Consider the following 23,896-nt stretch of genomic DNA (forward strand, 5'->3'; position numbering starts at 1 on the left):
CAGAAGGGATGTGACACATGTTCTGCCTTAAAATATAGGTGCCTCTTCATTTTGTGTAGATGTACCCTTAGGAACATGAGTTTACTTACAGGTTTTGACAGTGACATATAAAAAGAGCTGAATTGTGGTGATGTGAAGATGTGAAGAAATAAATACAAATATATGCTTTCTAGTACAGGTGATACTTTTTATTCCAAAAGAAAATTTTATTTCAAGCATTAGCACTACTGTACTCACTAATATGCCTATTAGAACTGTAAATCCTAGGCTATTGTTTTAAATAGTTTTCTTGTATGTGTTGTCTGTATTTAAATGTGTGCCTGCTACTAGCAGTCCTCAAGTAATTTTGACTGTTCACTGTTACAAATACTCAGAATAGTAAATCAAAAAGCCAAAGCTTGTGCTTCTGCCCAGAATTTTTTTTTTTTATATCAAGCTCCTTTACTTTTTCTTGAATGGTTACAGAGATGGCAAGGATAAGAGATCCACTGCTGTTTATTTTTACTATGTGGGATGATACAACTCTGGCGATTCCATACAGTGTTAAGAGAAGAAACAATAGCTGTTAAATCTTATATGTGAGAAGATATATGGCCACTTGCATTTTCTTTGTACAAGTTCACTACATTTTAATCTCAGTATATAATTATCACATAGTGGTTTTGTTTATTATTCCCTTTCAAATACTCTTCTAATTTGTTGGAGACTCTTTTATATTTCAATTTTTTAATTTTTAAGCTCTGTCCAACACACCTTTGGATTTTGGAAGGGGAGCCTAAGGGTGCTGTGAGCAAATTGGAGACTTTTGGCTATGAAGAGGCGGATGCAGGCCCAGCAGTGCAGCAGCAGAGATCACTTCTCTGGCCAGCCTGGGGTCTTGGCGTACTTGCTCACATCTGCTGGCTGAGTTGTTGGTAGGAGAGCTCCTCACCCCATTTCAATCCCTGTTCTTTGGGCTGAAGGCACCTCCCAGCCAGCAGATCTGTGGGTCAGCAGCCTCAAAGGTGTGTACTTGGGGAGGAATTCCTTCTGCTACAGCAGCACGTGCAGAGTGCAGCTTGATCTGAAGCCTTTAAAACGCTGCATTTCTCCTGCTTATGTCCAATCGCACTCATGAAAGCATTTAATGTATGCTTACTATTTTAGTCCATGAATATCTCAAAGCAGTGAAAACTGTGGTTGAGTACTCAGTTGGAATGGGCTCTCTGTGACCTGATTCTTAAATGTGCTGAGCGCTCGCTCGGGTGCCTGTGAGGTCAGTGGGCGCTTCTGGGCCTTCAGTGCTTTGGAAATGGAGCTGAAATATCGTTATGTGAACTTTGCTTCATGCTCATATGCGTGCAAAACCTTAGTCCTGTTCTTAAGGATGCAAGACAAGAAGAGAATCCATTTTGAGTCTCCAAGGAAAAAAATCCATAAAGATGTTAAAAGGCATACACTAGTTAGCGAACATTATGGAATTCTCGAGTTTTTCTAAATCATTGTATTATTTTGTCTGCTTCTGCTTTCACAATAACTTTCTCCTTTCTTTGGAACTGTGCAGTTTAAAGAGTTTCATGCCTGATTGCTTTATACTTGACAGAAAGATCCTGAGTACCACATGTGTGTTTGAAATGGTGTTTCTTTGAGCATCAGGTGATCTCTGGTTAGAGAAAGTAACCTGATTTTAAGAAAACTAACACATAAATTGCATCCTTGCTGCTAGGACCTGCTGACACCGCAAAGATAGGCCTTGACAAAAGTTTTATTTGGGCTACAACTCTTCTTGTACAGCATGTCAGGTGGGTTTTTTATTTCTGCTCTTTCATTCTTTATTACTGAGGACATTAGTTGGGAAATAGGCTTTCTGCTTCTTCAGGAATTTGCAGACTGGCACTGTTTCTCTTTTATCTGCAGCAATAATCCTCACTATGTAGGTCTCAAATATGCAGAATTTCCTGGGAAAACAAGGACTCTCCTTACCCTAAAAATTTTAGTACTGGACAAAAGAAAAAATCATTAGCAAAGAACAGGATGACAAAAGCCCAGAAAGCACAAATGGCGAGGGAGCTCTGTGGTGCACAGAGGTTTGGGGTCTGAGACCAGATAACATTTTAAGAGATTTTATTTGTTTAGTCTGACTTGGAACCAGCTATTCTGTATGTATGTACACTCTCAGCACTGTTTGAACACACAGATGCTTCAGTATGGGTGAAGAAAATGCCCTTAGCCTGAGTCATGCATGTAGGAATAGCAGTGAGTCTGAATCCACAGGCAGAGGTGATGGCAGCAGTTATGCAGATGAGAGCACGTAAAAAGGAATGAGGTTTCTGCAAAGTTACTTGTGCACAGGCTTAAATAAAGAGCATTGCAAATCATACCTAGAATATTTTCTCTGTGTCTATGATTATGTTATTTCCATAGCAACTAATTATGCCATAAACCAAAGATCATGACTTCAGGTGACATGTGAGCAGAAGGAGATGAGCTATTAAGTATTGAAGATTTTTTTAAAATGCAAATGTCTTTATTTATAAAGAAAAAAAAAGAGAATGAAAGAAACCAACCAAACAACAAACCAACCAACCCTGAAGTCTGCTATATAAGTGAAATTGCTTGTGCCTGGAATGTGTTTTCAAAGTTTTGTTGGAGGCATCAGTAAATATTTCAAGTAGTTGTAGGTACAACTGTGAATATCAACAGATTTTTGTGGTAGCTGAGGAAATCTCTAGAATGCCTGACTGTGTTCTCCTGCCCGTCCAATCCAGGGCTCAACCCTTTCCAGCAACTATAACCTTTTACAGATATTGAAATTGCTAATGGATGAGCAGGGAACCTGGAAATAAAAGGGAAGGTCTGGGTATTAGGTATGTGATAAGTTTGAGGTTGCAGTGAAGCATACTATCTTCTGCTTCACTTATTAAAAACATTCCTATTTCTTTTGAAAACAAAAGATTCTAGAGATTTCCTCAGCTTACAGCCCCATGGTCCTACTCTTTGAGCTGAAGGACCTGCAGCCCAGAGTGGACCTAATATTGCTTGATTTACCTGTTTTCTTAGGGGCTGCTTTAACATGTCTGGCATTCGGTTCAGGAGCTGGCTTTATGGCTCCCCTCCTGACCTGCTTGCACCCCGCTTAAAGTCTTTGCCAACATATGCAGACTCATTGCACCATGTGAATTTTTAGGAGAGAGCAGGATTGAGGGAGTAAATCTGTTGATTGCTGCTTGAATTTACCTTGAGTGTCTTCAGGGATGGGGCATTTACAACCTCCTTGGGCAACTTCCTCCAGTATTTTATCACCTTATTGTAAAAAAAAAAAAAAATCCTTATATGTATAGTTTGAATCTATTATCTTTTAGTTTAAAAACATTACCCCTTATCCCATGGCTACTGCTTCTATTAAAAAGCCTGTCCCCATCTTTCTTTAAGCCCCATTTAGGTACTGAAAGGCTACATTGAGGTCTCCCTGGAGCCTCTTCTTCTCCAGGCTGAACAACCTGAACTCATTCAGTCTTTCCCATTAGGGAAAGTGCTCCAGCTCTCTGATTGCTTTTGTGGCCCTCCTGCAGACCCACTCCCAACAGGTCCATGTCTTCCTTGAACTGAGAACTCCGGAGCTGAATGTACTATTCCACATGGGCTGTCATCAGAGCAGAGGGGCAGAATCACACCCCTCAACCTGCTGGCCATGCAGTACCCCCAAGTCCCTCTGGGCAGGGCTGCTCTCAATCCCTTTATCCCCCAGCCTGGGCTGATACTGGAGGTTGCCCAACCCAGGTGCAGCACCTTGCACTTGGCCTGGCTGAACCTCATGAGGTTTCCATGGGCCCACTTTCAGAGCTTTTCCAGATCCCTGTGGATGGCATGCCATTCCTCAGGTGTGGTAACTGCACCACTCAGCTTGCTGGCATCTGCAGACTTGGTGAGAGTGTGCTGTATCCCACTATGTCACTTATGGAGACACTAAACAGTCCTGGGCATGGTTGAGCAGAGACTTGAAAACCTGTGGCAGTGTGAGGCTGACAGGTTAAAAATCATATTCTCACTCTCTTTGCTTTGGTCTTTTAGTCATTTATATTCATGCAAAATGAATGTATGAAAGCAAACAAATCAAAGACTCCATCACAGGGCTTTTTTTCCTCCTAGCTGAAACAGCCAGCTTGGCCCTGAACTTTGGTTCACCCTCCAGTCAGAAGAGATGTTTCTCTTAGGCTTTTGGAAGAGGTACAACTTTATAAAACCTGCATCACTGAATCAAACATAACCAAACAGTAGCTGCAAAGAGTGCACTGGGTGAGGAAACAAGGGATTTCTCTCCAGGCATGTTGCTGAAGAAAAAAACAGGCAGGGCCAGACAGGTTTGATTAACACTTTTCTGTGGTGATCTCTGCATGTACATGAAATTAAAACGTTGGGCATTTGGAGTGTATTCACCAGCTGATCAGCCTTAGCTGATTTCAGTGCTGTGGTGTGAATTAAAGCTAGTAACTTGCAAAAAGATGCCATTCTTGTAGTTATGGTTGATCTTAGTCATGTTGTTCACTGGAACTACTGGGACTGATGTCACCTGTCACATGCATGCCTTTGCACGCTCCTCTGTTGCATAATGAGAGCAGTTGTCACATCTATACCCTGTTTTATATAGTGCATTTCACTAATACCTTCTAGCAGGGTTCTTTAAAATTTTATTTTGTGGATCACTTCTTCTCAAAGTCTACTGAGGTTAATTCAAAGTGGGTTGCTTCATTAGGAGAGTGGAGCAGGTATGCAGAACTTTGAAGACAGTGACAAGAGACATTAGTAGGGGGAAAACCAGTGCAACCATTAAAGGACTCATGAGCCTAAATTAATGAGGAGGTGAATCAGTGCTGCAGTTGTTGTGAGCTGAAGGCACTGATGTCTTGTGTGTTAAATCATGGAGGAAGAAGAGAAAGCGGTATTCAAAGTAATAAGGGAGGTGGTGTGGGGTCTGTGGTGGCTGCAGCTCAGGGTGAGGTGCAACGTGTGGGCTGAACAAGCAGCTGTGTGTCTTCAGGTGAAAGCCAAAGCTGAGGCTGCTCAGGGAAAGGGTGTGTGAGATAACAGAGTTAAGAGATCTGCCCCTGATGCCCAAGCCTTTTACAGTTTATTGCCTGGAGTTCACCTGGTGTCATTAGAGTGAGACTGCTGCCTCTTCTCTTTCAGGGCCAGGGTTTTGGCTGGAGTCAGTGAAGGGTTACCAGCACTCCACTCAAAGTGGCAGGGACAGAGTTGTTATAACCTAAATGGTAGCGTGCCACCAGAATCAATACAAATTGAACCTCTGCTGGCGAGACTGCACAGTGCTTGCTTTCTTGTGTAGAGGAATCAATATGAATTGGCCACAGGATGGGAATATAGAGATGCAGCTAGGGAGAGAAAAAATAGATGTTAAGCAGAGGTGAACAGAGGTCACTAGGTCCACACTGTGATTTTAGGCTCAGTCATTAACAAAAAGTTTTGTGAAAGCTCTAATTTGCCTGTCCTTTTGGTCACCCTTTAGACACAATGGCCCAGTGATGCAATGCTTCCAAGGTTTATTCTTCTTGGTTCACACATCACTTTATTGTTAAACAGCTCAAATGTCAGCACAGGTCCCAGCATGCCCTTTCCATTCACTTCACACCACAGATGGGCAAGAGTAGAGTTCACCAGCCCTTCTCCTTTTGTTGATTTCCCCCAATCCCCGTGCAGGACATCACTCCCTCATGTGAGCATGTCATCCAAGCTGCAGTCAGTCTGTTGGTGCAACGTTGCTTTCTCAAGGATCTCCCATTTAGGCTAGAAATTCTGACTGGGTTTCCTGGTGTGGAAGATTGAATAGAAGAATGATTGTAATGCCTGTCTACTAAATGACTCTGTTTCTAATTAGCTGTTGTTATTGTCATGAGGAAGATCAGCAACTACTTGAGAACTACATTTTACACTGAAGTGCCTTAAAAAACTTGTCATTTCCATGAGGTGTCATACAGTCAACCCAGGACATTGTGCTACAAGATGATGGTGAAAAGAGGCTGGAGAAAAAGTACCCTTTATTGTAAGGGTGGTGCAGGACCTCAGCCTTCCTCACACATTTTCTGCATCTATCTGAAATATATCCACCATGTGTTAATGCTTATTATTTTTATTTAAAATAAACATTTAGAAACTCTTCCTTCTACCTTAGATCTGGGCGTTATGAATTATTCCACTGTATTAAGGACTTAATTCTCTTAAGAATTGATGATTTCTCACCTTCAGGAAAGGGGAAAGCAAGTGATTTCTAACCCTTTTCTTATCCAGATTGCAATGAGCTGCCTTTGGGCTTCAGTTGTCTGGTTTACAGTAAATATGCCAAGCTCTCCTCTGTTAAATGCAGTACCATGGGCACCCTTGTTAAATAACAGTTATCTGACTTGTCACTGCTTCAGCATAATTTGTGTGCTGAGCTGTACCCAGTTTTTCTTTCACCATTTAACATGGTGCTCCGTGCACAGGCATTTTTGTGTACTGACAGAAAACATAGAAAATATTTGAATAATTTTTGGGTTTCTATTATCAAACTGGTCTACTTGTAATACAGGTAAGGAGAAAGGTTGGAGGCAGAACTGTTTGGTACCACAGGAAAAATTAACAGTGTATTGGGAACTGTTTCCATTGGACCATCTTTATGTGCTAGGGAGGGAAGACTTCTTTAAGGGGGCAGAGTTCATATTGTACAGGAAAGAGAGGGAAGTAGAAAACAAATTTTGGAGGTAGGGAAATCAAAAAGTGGAAAAGTTGTAACTCATCAAAGTTACTGAAACAGATGGTGCAGGAATTACTACCCTTGTGTTTTGTGCTTAGTTTCTTACTCTCTAAAGCTTGCATCAGGTATGGTCAGTGTATTTATAGTTTGTGGAGGAAATGAAGAGAAATAATTAGACTCTAAGTTTGCGGTTTGTAAATTAACAGAATTAGAGGGTGCTTTGCAGGGGCAAACTGCTTAGGCTATGTGCAAAACCAGCTCATTTTACTTTTACTAATTTGTTCTTTAATTAATTGGTGCCCGTGTCTCTTGATTTATGCTGAGACTGGCAAGATGCTTCAGGAAGGAAACCTGTTTTCATCTTGATTAATTCTGTGCTGGGCAGGCATTTTAAAAAAAATGTTAGCCAGTCATCTTTTGATGTGACTCCAGTAGGTTACAGTCAAAATCAAAGGGCAGACAGAGGAGGAGGCAGACAGATAAGGAGGTGGCGCATATGGACACAAGTGAATAACTTGCACAGGGAATTCGGGGCAAAGATGGTAAATGAGTCTGCTTTCCTGGCTGTTAATGCTGTAATTGCCACAGTTTCAGTAAGATTTTTCCTTCCCGAAAAGTTGTGTGTGGCGCATTTTCAACTCTTGGCTGCCTGTGGGAGCTGTCAGATTTCAGGGAAGTGCTCCCCAGCGTACGGAGCTTGATGCCGATCAGTGCGTTCTGACAGGGGGACAAATGAGCTGGCCGTACGAGGTGCTGAGTGATGATTCCGTGGGACTGAGCGGATTCGGAGCATCCCGGTGATGGATGTGCAGCGGAACAAACGAGCCTTCCGGCAAGGGGAGCACGGCCTGTCCTGACCCCGCTCCCCGCGGAGCATCCCCAGCGCTTTTGCGTACGAAACCTCCACCGCACTCGCTCCCTCCGGTTCCTTTCGGCAGCGCCGCCTGTGTGTGCGGGCAGCCCCGCGGCAGCCGCCGGCACCCAGGTTGGGGCTCCGCCGTGCTCGGAGTTGAGGGCGGGGGGCCCGGGCGGGGCCGTGAGGGCGGGGTGTGGGCCCGGGCCGGGGCGGGCGGGCAGCGCCATTGGCGCGGCGCTCGGAGGAGGGGCGGCCGCGCCGGGAATGGAGCGCCGGGGCTGGCGTGCCACAGGCGCCCGCCGCGGGAGCGGGATGCGGGGATGCGCGAAGTGAGCCCGGCGGCGCGGGGCACGGCGATGTGGCCGGCGGGAAGGGGCCACGGCAGCTGCTCGCCTTTCGGATAATTCCTGCCCCTGCCGCGCGTCTCGGGCAGCGGCACTCTCCTGTCTGCGTGTGGCATGTGGAGCCGGGGGTTTATATGGCATTTGCGAGCCGAGCGAGGTCACGGTTCTTTTTTTAAAAATTCTTCGCTCTGGGTACAGCATATGTCTCTCTGATTTTTCCTTCCCTGGTTGCGGGATGGGCCGGGAGGGACGATCGTGACAGTGACGGGAATGTTTACTTGTGCAGAAGTCTTTCTCATGTGGAAGCACGCTGCTCCCTAACTTCTGGCTAAGCAGACTTCAGTTCGCCAACTTTGCTGCCTCACAGCACGCGTAACTCCTTGGCAGGATGGCAGACGAAAGAACAGCTGGTGCAAAGCAATAGGGGATTCCTAGCGAGGAAGAGGAGGAAGGAAGATCACCCATCTTTCACCTGACGGCTGTCAGAGCAGCAGGAACGGGACAGCTGAAGCCACCATGCGCAGGTCCAGCACCGATGAGTCCACCTATCACAGGAGCCCTTCCCTGGACAGCAAGGATTACAGTTTCCCAAATGGCGCCTTCCGTCGATACAGCAGCATGTATGGTGGCCAGTTTGGGGCTGCCAGCAACTCTTTTTTTGGATTTCATACCAACCCAGGCCCGAAGGCCACCAAGGCTAAGTACACGACCCCCAAGGGAAACAAGTACGTTGTCTTTTACCTGGATCTCTCATTTATTTTTCTCCTAGAACTGAAGAGGTGCAGCATGGCTCACAACTGCCTGCAGTGTATCAAGTACCTAATGTTTGTTTTCAACCTTCTCTTCTGGGTGAGTACATGCTTGGAACCGTGAAACGGTTGCTTTTGTGTCTGTTTACTGAGATGGAAGGTGAACTTGTTGCTGCTTTTCAACTTAGGAGTTGAACCAAGTGCTGCCTAGGCTACTGTTTTTGTGGCCTCGTTAATTTGTGTAGATAATCTGCAGGGGGTTTTCTTCACCCTCTCATTTCCTGATCTCCAGCTGCATTTCAAAACTGTGGTAGAAGACAAAAGAGTGTGTTTATAGAGGTCAGTTGCATGAATGCCTTCATCGCTTTGTTTCAGTGAGAGCTGTACACTTTTTCGTGCCCTGATCTTTCATTCTTATGTGTGTTTGCTTCAAAAGTTATGCATAGTTCTAGAGAAATCATTGAGGACATTCATGGTTGTAAGGTTCAGCACGTGCTTACATCTGTTGCTTTATTGCAGATGGCACACTTGGTACATCACAGCATTAAAGCCTGTATCAGGAATCTCTAGGTAATCATTCTCTGTTGCTGTCAGTGGTGGGTCCTGGCATTGCCATTCCCTGTTGAAGATGTGGGTGGAGAGAGACCAGAGCACTCCTCTCTGCTTCTGGGGCTGCTGTTCTGTGCCAGGAGCTCATCAAATCACTGTGAGGCACGCATGTGTCATCATCTCTTTAATAAATTAGGTGGCTGGGCACTTCACTCCCTGTGATGGGGTGTAGGCTCTAGCTGAAGACTAAAGAAGCGCAGTGGGGGGGGTCCCATGTCACAAATGCTGTTAGTCCTGTAAAAAAGGGAGTAACATGTTTGCCAGGGTAGGACAGGATTTCTAGTTCAGTGTTTCTTGTCCAGAATCATACGTGGGAAGGTCTGTTACAAGATCCTCAGGAGGTGCATTTAGATGGCTTGTTCCTTCCAAGTGGCTTATCAGCATGCTGGCAGAAATAAGGAGTATTGTGAAGTGACACCCCTCCTGTCCTGGCACGTAAGGAGGGGGTGTGTGTTTGCAGCTGGATGTTACTGTGCCCTGTTACTGATTGTGCTCTCCTGAGTTGCTGGAGGGCTCGGAGGGCTGTGGGTGAGATGGAGAGAGCTGTTCTCTAGTGTGCGCTGCTGTGCAGCTGTTCAAAGCCTGGCATGCTGCAGTGCATCAGAAAACACAAAGTGCAGGCAACTCCTGCTGACCTGAGTCACACCAAGAGTCAGGATGTGACCAACTAGTGCAAGTCCCCTGAATTGGCACAGCACTAACCAGAGCTGTGAAACACGAGGAAGCTGCTCTCTTTGCGTCCTAGGTGAGCTGGTAGAAAGAGTGTTGTTAAGGCTGCATTCTGTCTTTCAAGGCTAACTCTGGTTGCTTCTGCTTCCCTAAAAATCATCTAATATTTATTGCAGCTTACTCCAGAGCTTTCTGAAAAAGAGAGACACTCTCTTCCTTGCTTTTTAAATTTTTGTGCCTCTACTGACTGTCCCTGGTTGAGATTATAGATAGCACTGACAGTTGAAGTGTGAGCTAGAGAAGAGAAGTAGGGTGCTGGCATTAATAGCTCTTTTCAGGACTGTGCACAGCCTCAAAGGATACAGGCACTCTGATTTCTCTTGCAATATTCATCTTCCATTGAAACATATCCATGTGATGAGAAGAGCTACTGCTGCAAGTAATGCGTGTGTATTTACAAAGGCAGGGTGTGGATATTTACAAAGGCAGGGTTGCACATAATAATATACCTTTGGCATTTTTCAGTAGGAAAGCCTTAATGCTTTAGGAGAGAAAGAGAGGTTCCTGTCTGCCCCCTAAAACCATCAGAGCTGCTCCAAGCTATGTTTGGAGGCAGAGAAAAGGCAGGGGTCCCAAAAAGAGAATACCTGTGTGGCAGCTGGGCTCTAGGTGAACTGAAGCATGCAAGCAGGGCAGTGGGTGGTGTCAAATACTGCAGCACGATCTCTGTTTTGTTTCCCTTTCACATGCTACCTGCACAGCAGGAGTGATGGATGATCATCATGTCCAAATGAGGTTTGCACAGCATGTAGTTGTAATAGATGCAGCTCTTCACCTTCTCACAGTGAAGAAAGTAACTGGAAAGAGATGATTTTTAAAAGTACTGGCTAGCCTCTCCTTAGTAAAAGGAGAAAAAAAAATCCATTTCTAGTGATCAGAAATCTTAGAGTCATTACAGGTTGACAATGCCATTGTTTTGTTTTTCATCTTGTTTTCAGTAATCTGTCATGTTTTATTTTGTGAAATTAAAGGAAAAGCATCTCTGCAAGAAGATAGGATTTCTCTTTGCATGCATGCTCATGGAAGTTTTGCTGGCTCCACTTTTCCTCTCCACCCTTCTCTAGGTAGTTAGTTAGTAACAGGCAATAGTTTAGGTAGGAAGATGAATTTATTTTTTATGTATTGAGAGCAGTCATTACATTAAATCAATTAAATGGCTATTATAGGCTGTTCCTGCTCTTGATTCTGTTTTGAGAAAACGCTTTGATTTCTGTCAGAAATCATATTTTCATCTTCTTCTTCCTGTTCCTATTCATTAACTCCAGTACATTTTGTGCATCCCTGCAGCCTATTTCCCAGTACTTTCAGCTGTCTTTCCCACAGTGTGGCAGAAAACAGTCCTCAGCCCTGTGCAACTCCAGTGGGATTTGTGCTGCCTTTCTGAAGAGAAGATCCTTTCCTTACAATACTGGTGAATTTATAGGAAGCAAATTCTCTGAGACCTTGATTTTAAATGTTCTTGGCAGGCTTTGTTGGATTAGGTGATGTGCTCATGCTGTAAAATTTTTAAAAGCTGTCATATAACTGAAAACAGAGCAAATTTCTCCTCCCCTTTCTGATGGTTAAAGGGAGCACAAAGCTCCTTCAGAAGTGTCAGAGGCCGAAGTACCTTGTCAGTGTTGATGCTGAAACAGTCCATTGGTACAGCAGACTAGCAGCTATTATTGTAGAGAAAAGAATTGGATGTTCCTAAAATAGCTCATTTCTCCATGAGGAGCCCTGTGCAAATTGCTCTTGGTGCACTTGCAGCTACTCTGGGGTATTAAGGTCCTGCAGCATGGGCAAAACAATATTAGAGAGTAGCACTACTTCTCCAATGGGAATTGCCATCAGAGGCCATTCCCTGGAACAGTGCCAGATGCAGATGAGCCATCATTTTACTGCACTCCCTGGTTTGTAAGCTCCCAAAATAACTTCTGTCACCTGATACAGAATACTTGCATGGCTTCATTCATTTTTATTGACTTCGATTTTCATTTGTTGAATTGCTGAACCCTGGAGACTGAAGATCACCTCAGATGATCGCAGAGCAGAATATTTTTATCTCATAATGAAATATTTTTATTTCTCTGTGACATGCCCAGAGAAGAACATTTGTTTTCCACATTCTTCTCCAGACATCCAGCATTTCTTCACAGTCAGTAAAACAAACTTTTCTCTTTCTGTGCTTTTAATCCAAGGCTCTGGGGCCTTTTTTTTTTTTTTTTTTTTAATTTTTTTTTTGTGAAAAAGATAGGATATATCCTAAAAGCTGAAAATGTGCTGTAGAAAGAAAATCATCATTCCCTTAATCCCCTTGACTTACACAGCATCCCCACTTGTTTCAATGTCTAGCTCCCAAACCTTCAAGACTTAAAAAAGGAAATTTGCTAACTGTAGTTCTGTTGCCAGTGGCTTGTGCTTTCCTTAGATCCTGTGCTAGGGAAAACTACTTAGGTAGCAGTTTGCCCTTCAAATAACTGAATAGCTGTAGCTGACTCTTCAGGTAATGCTTTAACTAATAGAGAAATTCAATAGAAAAATGCTATTGTTAGAAATCTAGTTACAAAGAGGAGATGGCAACAAAAAGAAAGGAGGCAGATAAGTTTATTATTTGTCAAACTTACCATTAGTTATTTCTGTGCATGTGTCTCCTTTCCGTTGTTAAAACAGAATACATTTGTATGCACTACAAAGCAGTCAAAGCTCTCAAAAAGTTCTGTGAAATCTCTTAATTTCTTCAGGTAGGCTCCCAGTGATGCAGGGGAATAGTCTCTGCCCTCTTGAAAACTTGGGAGTTGCCATCTGCTGGACACACTGGGGCTGAAATGAGCAGGTGGAGCTCTGCTTTCCGCCTTCCTAGATGAAGAGGTGAGACAAGGCACTTTGCTTTCTTTTGCCATTTGGTCCGTATTAAAATTCGCAGCAGATACAGCCCTGGAAGTGCTTTATCTTGGCTTGTGAGACACAAAGTGCAAATCTGAAATGTATGGAAACACAGAGCCAAGGAAGTGGCAGGTAGCACTAGTGAATGCAGCAGGATCTGTGTGGGAAAAACCCCAAGAACCTGTTTAATCTGATTCTAGAGTCCAGCTCTGGCTGTCTTTCTCTATCTTGGTTGCTGCTGATAGTTTGTGGACCACAGTGTGAGAAGCCCTGCACCGATGAGTATTCCTGGCCTGGTGCACTGGTGATACTGCCAACATTACTCACATTTAATTAGAAGGAGAGGAAGTAATGAAAATGAGAAATCCCTCATTACTGGCATCATTTTACTTCCTTGCACTCCAGCAGCACAGGTTGTCTTGTAAGAACTATGCAAATGTTTATAATATGTGGAAGACTGCGCAGGACAGCTGGAGAAGGGAACAGCTTGGTCTGAAAATGCACCGTGGGGTACTGGATTGTGTTCAAGTGATCCTGGCCAAATTTGGCCAGAGGGTAAAGCTAGAGGGGTGTCTCTTCATTTCACTGTACCTTGTTGGGAAACCATCTGACATTATTAACTTGAGAGGAGCTCTTGGCTGGAAGGTGGAGAATTTTATAAGAGAAGCAGCTGATTTCACTGAAGTGGATTCCTTTTCCTTCATCTGCATCCTCCATCAGTCAGCTGAATGAGATTGATGGTTAAAACAGCCAGAAGCTCTGCAGATTGTTAGTGGCTGAGGACAGCAATCATTTTGTGGTTATACTTGGCTGCAGTCTTAAGTTAGTGGAAAAAGAATTACCAATAGAGCAGTAAGCCATTGTGAGAGCAGGTCCCCCATTTCATCATCATTATGTGCAGATGTTCTTCTCTGCTGGGCAGGGGCTGCAGCTCATCCCATGGGGCTGAGCTCACCAGTTGCAGCTGATGGGTGCCCTTCTGCACACCTCAGTCACATCCCCACCAGCACCCCAGGGTGCTGCTCCGAGAGGAAAGTTGGATTAGAAGTAAATCAGGCTGTGTATTTTGAAATGTGTGAAAGGTGGATAGTGACAAACAAAAGCCTGATTAATCAGCAAAGCAGGCTTTGCTTCTGTGTGATTAAAACATGGGAAGTTTACCCCAGAATGTAATTTTCTCTAGGTGCATCTGAGTTTCTGATTCTCCTTTGTTACTTGCCCCTTCCAGAAACTGCTCAGTCTGATTGACATCTTTCTGAGGGTTCTCTGAGGATGTATTTTTGAGGAGCATTGCCTTTAAAGAAAGGAGAGTCATTTGATGTGGGAATTACCTTAAAAATGACATTTTCCTGAGGAGCAGAACTATTGAAGAGCGATCTCAAGTGTGAGAAAGAGATGATTGTATTACCTGATGTCTCATTTGTATGGGCACCAATTAGAGCTTTTCCCGCAGTAGCACCATTCATAAAGTCCCTCTGCTTTGTGGGTCCTGATGTCTAATAGGGACTAAGGATCATGCTGGAGTCATATCTGCTGGTGAAGGCATTGCTGAGGGCTACATTTGCTATCTAAATGCGTACCTTCTGCAAACTTTTAGGAAGTTAATGATTTTAGAAGAATGCATATTTGTCAGATCAAGCTAACAGTGGGAAATGGGCTCATGAGTTATTCATGGGATACGCAGCCAACACAGTTCTTTTCCATAATTTTCTTTTCCTTAGGAAACCAGGTTCAGAAGGCTGTTAATAGAGGAAAAAAGTGATATATACTTTAAAGTGATATATAATAGTTACCATTTTCAAATTGCTTACTGCTTCCGTTGCTCAAGACAAGAGCAGTTTCATAGCATTAGGTATCATTGCTATCATATTGATAAGCAGTGAGTAGGACCCACAGGATATGGCCAGGTTGCAGGAGTGGACAAACTGGCCTCTTTAAAGCAGTGAGGCAAAAGGCTGCAAACATAATTCCCTCTTCTGGACAATGACAGCTACTAAATCTATTGCAGCCAATACTTTCACCTACACAGAGAAAGAAAAAAGGTGAGATAATTTTTGTCATTATTCCTCTTCCTTCTTTTCTTGGCTTGAGGACTTTTGAAGGCTAGCCAGTTCTTTCTTACACAGGATTTCTCATCATGGGGCTATGATCAAATAACTGCTACAACATATGCTGTCACCTCATAGTTCATTCTGCTCATGTGTTACATCCCTTTCACCCCCCTTTGGGTCTTTATTTTACAAGAAAAATCCCCATACTTTTCGGCCAGGGTATTGTTTGCAACTCTGTATCCACAGAGTATACAGTCTCATTTTGTCTCCAGACACTATTTTTAAATCATTATAGCTGTTATTGCTACAGTGTTATTTATTTATATAGAATGTAACTTTTGGCTAAGGTTGCAAATCTGTACAAGTTTGAATAATATACAGTATCTATATAAAATGTATAAAGACACTTCTCTCTGTTACTTTTAGTGTAAACTGAGCACCACGGGGTCAGAAATGAAATGTGGTGTTGGGTGGAATGAATTCTGCATATTCATGAAGATTGGAGACAGTAAATTGTGTTCTTAGTACTGTCCTGTAATTGTTTCTCTGGGAAATGTTAAGCCATCATGAGATGCAACATAAGTAAATGAAATTGAAATTGCAGCCTGTAATTAGACTGTCATACTGAAACACATCTTAAGTCTGTCTTCAGTATTAAAACCTCTTCTCCAAAAAACCCTTCCTGCCTGTGTCAAGTGTGAATCCATGCAGATCCTTATAACATGTTTCAGCTGAGGCTTCTAAAGATGAACATTGAACATTTGAAATATAGTGGTTTGAATGAGACACAAGGTTTGATATAAAATGACAAAGGATCAGAATGATTTGGTCTTTTATGTTTTTATACACAGACCTTCAAAACTTTTGGATGTTTGTTTTGTTGGCTGTTTTTTTGGCTGGTTGGTTGTAGTTTGGTTTTTTTTTGTTTTTTTTTTTTTTTCTCCTGCTTGCTTTTTCAGATTGCTCACATAGCCCTTTTTACTCCTTTCTGGGCCATAGCAACTTTATTTGTTCACAGGTATTTTAAATAGAGTGCAGCTGCAGCAGGTATTGATCTGTGTCATCTTAATGTTGGAGTCTCTCTGAGCTGTATGGTTTTGAGTCAGTCTCTCACACACACAGACTTACACGCTAGATAGCAGCCAGCAGCTGCTGTGGCAGAATTAGTGGCTCCAACTTGTTTTAGACTTTCTCTTTCCTTCTTCAATTGCCATTTGTTTTATCCTTGCTGTCTTACACAAGATTTAGTAGGGAGAGCACAGAGAAAATGTTATATTCTCAGTAAATACATTCATTCATTACTCTACGAGCACCAAGACTAAGTTCCTCTTTGTGCTGCTACACTTGGAAAGGCTCAATGGCTTCCTCCATAGGAGGCAGTTCTGGGCTTCAGAAGTTCTAAGGGTTTTTCCCCTGCTGTGCTGTGCTCTCCCATTAGTGGTACTTGCAATTTCCAGTCTTGTCACAGTTCCTGGGACAAGCTGGAAGGCACCTGTAGTAGTGGTAAGGCTGCACATCTCCTTGGCAAGCACCATGCATGAGTGTGTTTGGTTTTGTTGAACATTTGGATTCTTCTCTAGGTCATCTTGCTATAGAGCATTTCTGTGACATTGCTGACATTCTCTACTTCCTCAGTATTCACCACTGGCTGCTTTGAAGGTGTATACTGGGGCAGATGGACTTATGACTCTTCTATAAAACATAAAACAGAGCTCCAGTTTGTTGTGAATTGCTGAAGAATTCAAATGATTTCTTGGTTTTCTTTCAGTAACAATTTTTTCATATCCTCTTTTCCCCAGTAGAAGCCAGAATTTTAGATGTGGTTATTTGTGGCCAGTTTATTACATTGGTTTTGTCCTCAAGTCCCCCTACAAATTAAACTTCAGTTGTATGCTATCCACCACATTGCTCCTGACAAGTTTGTAAACAGACTGCCTTCATATTGGCCAGTTGAACATTTGTAGTCTTGTTTTGTAAGTCACATTCATCCAAGGTTGTAGGACAAATTGGTTATTTATGTCTCAATAAATCTTTTCGCTAATTCATCTGTAGCAGCCTGGGAAAGAGCTGAGGGTGACATATTCAATACCATTTTCTTGAACAAAATAACTGGAACTCTGGATATGAATCGAGTTCCACTGCCACTTGCTGTCTGTTATGAGTTCCAATCATTGAAGGCCAGAGTTTTAACACATCTACCATCTGCTTTACTTATTAATGCAGAATACTTGGTAGTTTTAGAATGACTTTGTAAACTAAAATAAAGAAGACAGGAGTGGCCAATTATGTCCTATATACATATGCTGCCACTACCAAAAAATACACTGAAGATCTTTGGACATGAAAAAGCAGACATTATTTCATGGCTTATTCATGGGGCATTTCAGGACCTCCTACCACAAGACATTTTCACTTTTGCAGTGAACTAGTGCTTTCCTGTTGTTTGCAAGCCCCAAAGTGTATAGCAATAAAAGTCTGGTGTGAGAAAGGAGAGACCCTGAGAGCTTTATGGCTGCTCTTTCAGTGAAAAGGAAACCAGTTTGAGTGTGCATGAGTCTATTCATCTCAGCCATATGCATTATAACCAGAAAGAGCTAATTTTCAGGTTTTCTTGGCTCGTTTTCAGGTTTTCATGGCTCCCTGTCCTTTGTCAGTGATGGGATTCAGTTTGTACCATGGTGAATGTGTTGCCTGTGTCTTGTGCCCCTGCCCACCCTGCTTTGGTGCCCCTGCCCTCCCTTCCCTGGCAGATGTGCTGAGGGATTTCCACGTGCCTCTTGGTTGGGGTGTTAGAGCTCTGTGTCATGGCTGGAGCACTCAGCTGCACTGCTTCTCTTCAGTCAGGCTTTTCCTGGTGCTCCTTACTGGGAAAAGCTGAATCTGAGGTAAACACGATCACAGTGATTTTGGTAGCCAAGCTGGGGAGTGTCTTTAACATTTCCAGCTAAAGCCTTTCATCCCTCTTCCATGTCAGCACTGTTCCATTCTGAAAGGGCATAATAACATGGCCGCAAACAATACGTGTTTCAGGGGGGTGATTGGGCAGATAAAATTACTGCTCCAGTGCCACAGGGAGGTCTCAGATTCAACTCAGAGGCAAAGAAGCAGTGTAGTAAGTTCAGATCTATTTATATGAATAAGCATCACTGAAACCCTGTGTGTAATTTATGATGACTTTAATTTTTATTATTTGGGTAAATTCGCAGGACCTGAAACATTTTTACCATACTCTCAGCAGTCTGTCTCCTTGATTATGCTCTTGTGTGTTAATTACAACACATCCCTTCTCTCACTCCAATTTCCCTTTGTAAGTATGTTTTAGGTAGATAATTCTTGGGGAAACATCGACTAACAGTCACTGAGAAAAACATCCTGTACCTAAGGAGAGTATGTGTCTCTACTTATGGTATTGGTTAAATTTTAATCCTGAAACAACATGGACTGGACAGTGTTTACCACTGCTGACACTAAAGGAATGTTTCAGTACTCCAGTAAAGTCTTAGATGAAATTCCTGCATTTTTTAAGTACTGAATTTCTTTCTGCCTTCATTTCTTAGCAAATACTCTGTAGGATTTCAAGATTAAGGCTCTGGTCTTTCATCAAACACAGGTTTTGTTTTCCTTTGATTTCTTAGCTACTGGTACCTTTCTCTTAAGTTCCGCTTGCTCTACCCAGAAGTTATTATTTTCAGACTGGAGCTTGGAAATACTTCATTCTTTGTCACTGCAGTTGCAATTTCTCTCTCTAGAACAATATCCAACCTATTCAGTTCCTAGCTTAGTATTTTTAGCACAAGCTGCTGACAGTTACACGCTGGCTTCACTGTGATAGCAGTGTGGATTTTCCTATGCATGTGTTGGGAGTGCTCCCTTTGCAACCAAATCCATTTCAGTAACTCCATAATTCTGATGTGAAATTATGAAAACAGCAGAAGGCCCTTCATTGTAGATCTCACCCCACCTAGCTGGAGGAGTATATATGTCTGTCTGTATGTAGTACTTTGTTGTCCCCTGGGCTTGGCACTTGTACCCTATTTTCCATGGGCTCCAAATATAACTGGCCAAGTAAGTACAAAATTCTCTAGCACATTTCTTCTTCAGCTGGTTGTACTTTCTCATGTCACTCTATTTTTTTCTGAAAGAGTATGATTTTAACTCCATGAGATTTTTACAACTTCTGCATACATTGCCACTTTTTAAATTTCCTACAGGGTTTAGCTTGGACCTAAGCTTCATTGGTATTATGAAATTGCTTGAGACACTGCAAGCACACCACAGTATTGCTCTGTTCATGGCATGCTTTTGTTCAGGAAACATTCAAGTGATGATATTGCAGCTCCCTGGCATAGACGTAAAATGAAAAGTTACTAAGCATAAGAAAGAAAATGCAAGTTGAAAGCAATAAGGGGTGTCATACTGTAAACCATTTGGTGCAGCATGTGCACTTGTCCTCATCACGTGGCTGAGCAGCTGCACAAATGCTCCATATTGCTGATGAGATCTGAGCCAGGCCTTCATGCTTCAGAGTCACATTTGATGCCATCAGTACCTGTTTTTGCATTGCTTGCCTTTGCTTATTGTTTGTGAGTTGATCCTCTTTGTGCATCATCTCATTTTGTCATAACTGGCAATGTTTTGTTAATTTTTTTATTTCAGCCACATGTTGAGCTTTGGGGATCTTTCCCCCTCTTTTATTATGGCTATAAAAGAGGAAAGGCTCTGTGGCCACACAGTGTCAGTGGGCTGGGAGCTCTGTAGGATTCACATGGTCTTGGCACAGGCTTTGCTGGTATAATCGGAGCTGTTAGGTTGCACAGCAAGTTACAGGCTTAAGTTCCCAGTATGCCCAGTAAAACAGACATCTTTTTCTCATCACAGACATCATTAGCTGTTATGGACTGTTTCAGTTGCTCAACAGAGTTGTCAAATCTTCCCCTTGTTTACCAAACAGGTCCATTTTCCCCAAGTATCAGTCCAGTTTAACTTGTATTCTGTCAGGTTTCTCACAGTGCAGTGCTGCACACAATAGTTTAGTTGGATTTTTGGTTTTGTCTCCGCAGCTTCACCTGCTTTGTTATGTTTCTGAATTAGTCTCTTGCCTCTATTGCCAAATGCTTTATCTTTTCTTTCTAAGCAGTATTTGAAAAGTGGGGAAGCTGCAGGGGCACAGCTGGTTTCCCTACAGCTGTGCTGTGTTAATTAGATCCAAACCTTTAAGCCTCATCTGCCCGTGGACTCTACTGCAAAGTTTATGTGGCTTCTGCCGCCGAAGACAAGGCAGGCAGTGCCAGAGGGCTCAGATGGTGCTCCAGAGCTGCACGGAGCTGTCCAGCCTGGAGCTCCTGAACCCCGGGCACAGTGCTGGACAGTTCCTCTGCTGGAGGTGTGGTGGGGCAGCAGGGATGCCCATGGCAGCGTTGCTTAAGGGGGGCTTCAGTGTTGTGGCTTTCAGGCTGGAGACGCGTCCTTGTGCCAGTCCATACTTGTTCCTCTGCACAGGGAATGTGAGAAGGAGAGGGAGCAGAGCCTCTCTGTGGGGTTGCAGTTACAGGATCAAGTACAGCTTTCTTGGCGCTGCTGTCACCGATGGCATTTGCATGTGACAATTTGGAGGGAATGTGGAGGGGGGTCCTGGTGTATGCCAGCATCGTGGAATGGAGCTGCTCTCCAGTATATGAAGAGGTAGGTTTCGTAAGGAAAAGCTGAGTTTTATAAAAAGGGACAGTAAGAAGATTTTACAAGTTTATCAAAGTCCTGGACACATTTTCTGACATCTCCAGAGCCTTCCAAAAGGTTTGAAGAAGCTCTATTGTGACAATTCAATGCTGCTGCTGATTTTGTCCTGACCTGAACAAGCAGATTCTTGAAAGAAACCCACAAAGAGCTATAGGAAACTGCTGGATGTTTACCTCAGACATACTCTTGCTTTGTGTGAAATGTAGAATCATTTGTTTTGTCTGAACCATTTCATCACTACACGTGTGTGTGTGTGCATGTGTATGAGAGAGTGAGATAACTGAGTTTTGTGAGTGGGTGTTCAGTTTTGGCTAACAAGATCCTGTTTCATTTAGAATTTGGAATAACAAGTTACAGCAGTGGAACTTAGAGATCCCTCAGGTTTGGAAGTTACAATGATTACACCAAAACAGTAGGTGTATATATTGGGACAGGTGTATTTTGTTCTAGGGGGGAAAATACACATTAAGTTATATCAATATTTAGGGATATAAGAGAAGATGCTATAAATTTTCATTAAATACATAGTACAAGTTAAGAGATGAGAGGCACTGTGTATATATAAGAGGGGTATAATACAAAGTAATTACTTTACCAAGATCCATAGGTGATGGAATAAGAAGTCTCAGTAGACTTTTTCAGTAGGTTACATTTTAGGGAAGGAATTCACAAACCAGGCTGTTTACTGAGCTCTTTGAAACTCTTTTTGATAAAATAGAAGATTATCACTACCATTAGAGGGGAAGTCTCAAAAGATTTAAAACGAACAATTTCCCTTTCTATCCAAATAAAAACAATACCTGAGGCATGAAAAGAAATGCTTTTGTTCTCAGAAAACCACTTGAGCAATATCATCAAAGAAAATCCTTGTTTCTATATAGTTGCTCTCAGATCAATACAGTGAGCTCAGTGTAGGCCTCTACAAAGCCACCATCACCATGTTTGTGCTGCAGGACCCAGTGCTCATCTCCCTCCCAGGACAGTGGTTTTGCTCATGTCAGACAGCTTAACTGCAGGTCATTAACTGTACAATTCTATTGTCTAATACAGACACTGCTTTTAAAACTTTGAAGGTGATTAAATAAAAACCAGTAAGATTTTAGACTGGCTTTGTTTGCAGGGTTTTCTTAATTTACTTTTCTGCTTAAAATTAAATTCATTTTAAAAAAATAATTCTTATCTATAAATTGGAAAAATATTCTGGAGAGCAGAACTTTTAGTCTTTTGGAAAACAATGTCTCCTTACAAAAACAATTATCTAACAGCAGCCATTCCAGGCTATTAGGTGGTTAATAGCTGTGCCAGAAGAGAAAAAATTGTCAGATGCTACAGCTGGAAGTCAAGGCATTCCAGAAGTTTTTTGGGTCTGTGTCATTCAGAGTGTACAGTTATATACATGCAGTAGGAGGAAGGAAAAAAAGAGAATGTTTGAAAAGCCTGTGTGTTTTGTTAACTTTTTCAAGCTATTGTCACTTTTTGGTCATTAATTGCGATATAATTTCTATGATTGAGGATGACTGAGTCATCCACACTGGGGAGATTTTATGATAGTGACAATTTTGAGTCTCATGTCTTCAAAAGGACTAATAAGGCTTAAATATCCATGTCCTGTTGAATTTCTATTACAGCTGAATGTGGTTTGAGTCCTTTGAAGTTTTATTTCAAGTCTTTCTCCTTTGCCTGCAGAAGACAGGAGAAACTTTGCCCTTGAACAAGGCAACTGTGACATGAATTTGAGAAAGTGGGTCCTTACCTCTCTTGTTTCAGACTCATGTGATTCGCTTAGCAACTGTCAAGTCTGAGCAGAAGTGTTAACCATGTTGTGTGTGGTGTCATATAATCCAGGATTTATGTGAAGGGCAGAAGGCTGAAGCAGTTTCAGTGGTCTTGGATGCTCTGCTTCTAATTTTCTGCTTAAATCACTTTTTTCAAGTGAGAAAAGTCCCGAGAAAGGCACAGCAAGACGGAGTTTTTTTGTAACACTGTGATAACCTTTTGTCAGATTGCATTTAATTTTCACCTCCTACCTTTGTGCCTGCTGCTGCACCTCATACTGGGTTTGTTTTTATGAAAGCTACAAAATAGGGTCTGCTTAAAAAACAGCTGCAGAGGGCTTGGACTTCTTGTGTCCTGAATAATTTTAGTGGCTTTTGAAATTTGAGAATAATATATCTGCATTCTTAAAAATAACCTACAAAGAAATGTTGCTCCTGCATTGTTTCTGTGGGTGCTGCTGGGCTAGCAGGCATCCTCTTACCCCTCCACAAGTCTCTGCTATGGAATGTTCTCTTTCTGAGCTCTGTTATTGCTCTTCTGCCTCTGTTGGTGATTTACTCTGTCTCTGCAGGCACACACTGGTGTGTTTGTTCTTTAGATGACTGTTGCATGAATATTGTTGTGTAGACAATGTTGACAGGGATTTTTTGGTTTTATTTTTTCTTACTTCATTCACCTTCCTGAGTTTTGAGAAGAAACACCTCGGACCATTGAACTGGAGGACCTGTGTTTCCCTAACAAGATTTTGTCACCAAGGAAATATTAATGAGCTATCTCTTAAGTTTTCTGCTCTGCCCTGGTTATTTGTCTCTAATTGTTAGGTGTTCTTCTGGGAAGCTGAAACTGGCTGTCTGCTTCTTTTGAAAATATTATTAATTGAGCAGGAAGTTTTATTACTAGCTTGAACTTTATAGTTGCCCTTGACACTCCAGAGGATTTGTGCAGTGATCTAGATATTGTTTATACATGGCAGTCTTTTTAATTACCTTTGATCCTAAGTTCTTAACTGTTCCTTCTAGTCTGCTACCTGTAAGCCTGACAGAAGGATCATACAGCTGGGAGAGTTTAATTCTGCTGTCAGGCAGAGCTGAATAAGCTATTAAAAATGTTTACTGGTGAGTTAGTTGACCAGGTTCATAAAATGTGAAAGCAGCTCTATAGAAACAATGTAGAATGTAGCATGAATTTGGAATCCTCTGCACTTATTGTGCAGAGAGGCACGTGACTGTTAAAGAGCAGAGCAGACTCAGAGGGACAGAGGCAGCAGCACTCTTGTATTTTGAGTGTGTCTATAACAGGTTCTTAGTTTTGATCTTTTGGCAACATTTGGTATAAACGAAATTGAAGGGTTTTTTTATTTTTATGCAAGTCAAAGTGGCTGGTGATGTGCCCAGGGTGGCTTCCATTCTGCCGCCTATGGGATTTGTGTAATTTTTAGAAGCTATGGATCGTTT

The 23,896-nt window shown here is 42.5% G+C and overlaps 1 protein-coding gene across 23 annotated transcripts in view; it reads left to right on the top strand.

Annotated features, from left to right (window-relative positions):
- Positions 1–23,896, top strand: part of TSPAN4 (tetraspanin 4) — a 414,093-nt gene that overhangs the window by 221,917 nt on the left and 168,280 nt on the right. For 14 of the 23 annotated variants that reach the window (XR_010364871.1, XR_010364868.1, XR_010364869.1 and 11 more), the window contains one exon: positions 8,697–8,776. The exons of 6 other annotated variants lie outside the window; for them this stretch is intronic. Coding sequence is in view for 13 of the 17 variants with exons in the window: in XM_064425152.1 (XP_064281222.1) it covers positions 8,697–8,776 (80 nt within the window). In the remaining 4 variants the exon portion in view is untranslated. Of the gene's footprint in view, positions 1–7,471; positions 7,713–8,443; positions 8,777–23,896 lie in introns of those variants that run through there. 3 more of the 23 variants (XM_064425142.1, XM_064425139.1, XM_064425138.1) reach the window with 3 other exon arrangements.

The sequence above is a fragment of the Passer domesticus genome, chromosome 6 (assembly GCF_036417665.1).
Source record: "Passer domesticus isolate bPasDom1 chromosome 6, bPasDom1.hap1, whole genome shotgun sequence".
Classification (NCBI taxonomy): domain Eukaryota; kingdom Metazoa; phylum Chordata; class Aves; order Passeriformes; family Passeridae; genus Passer; species Passer domesticus.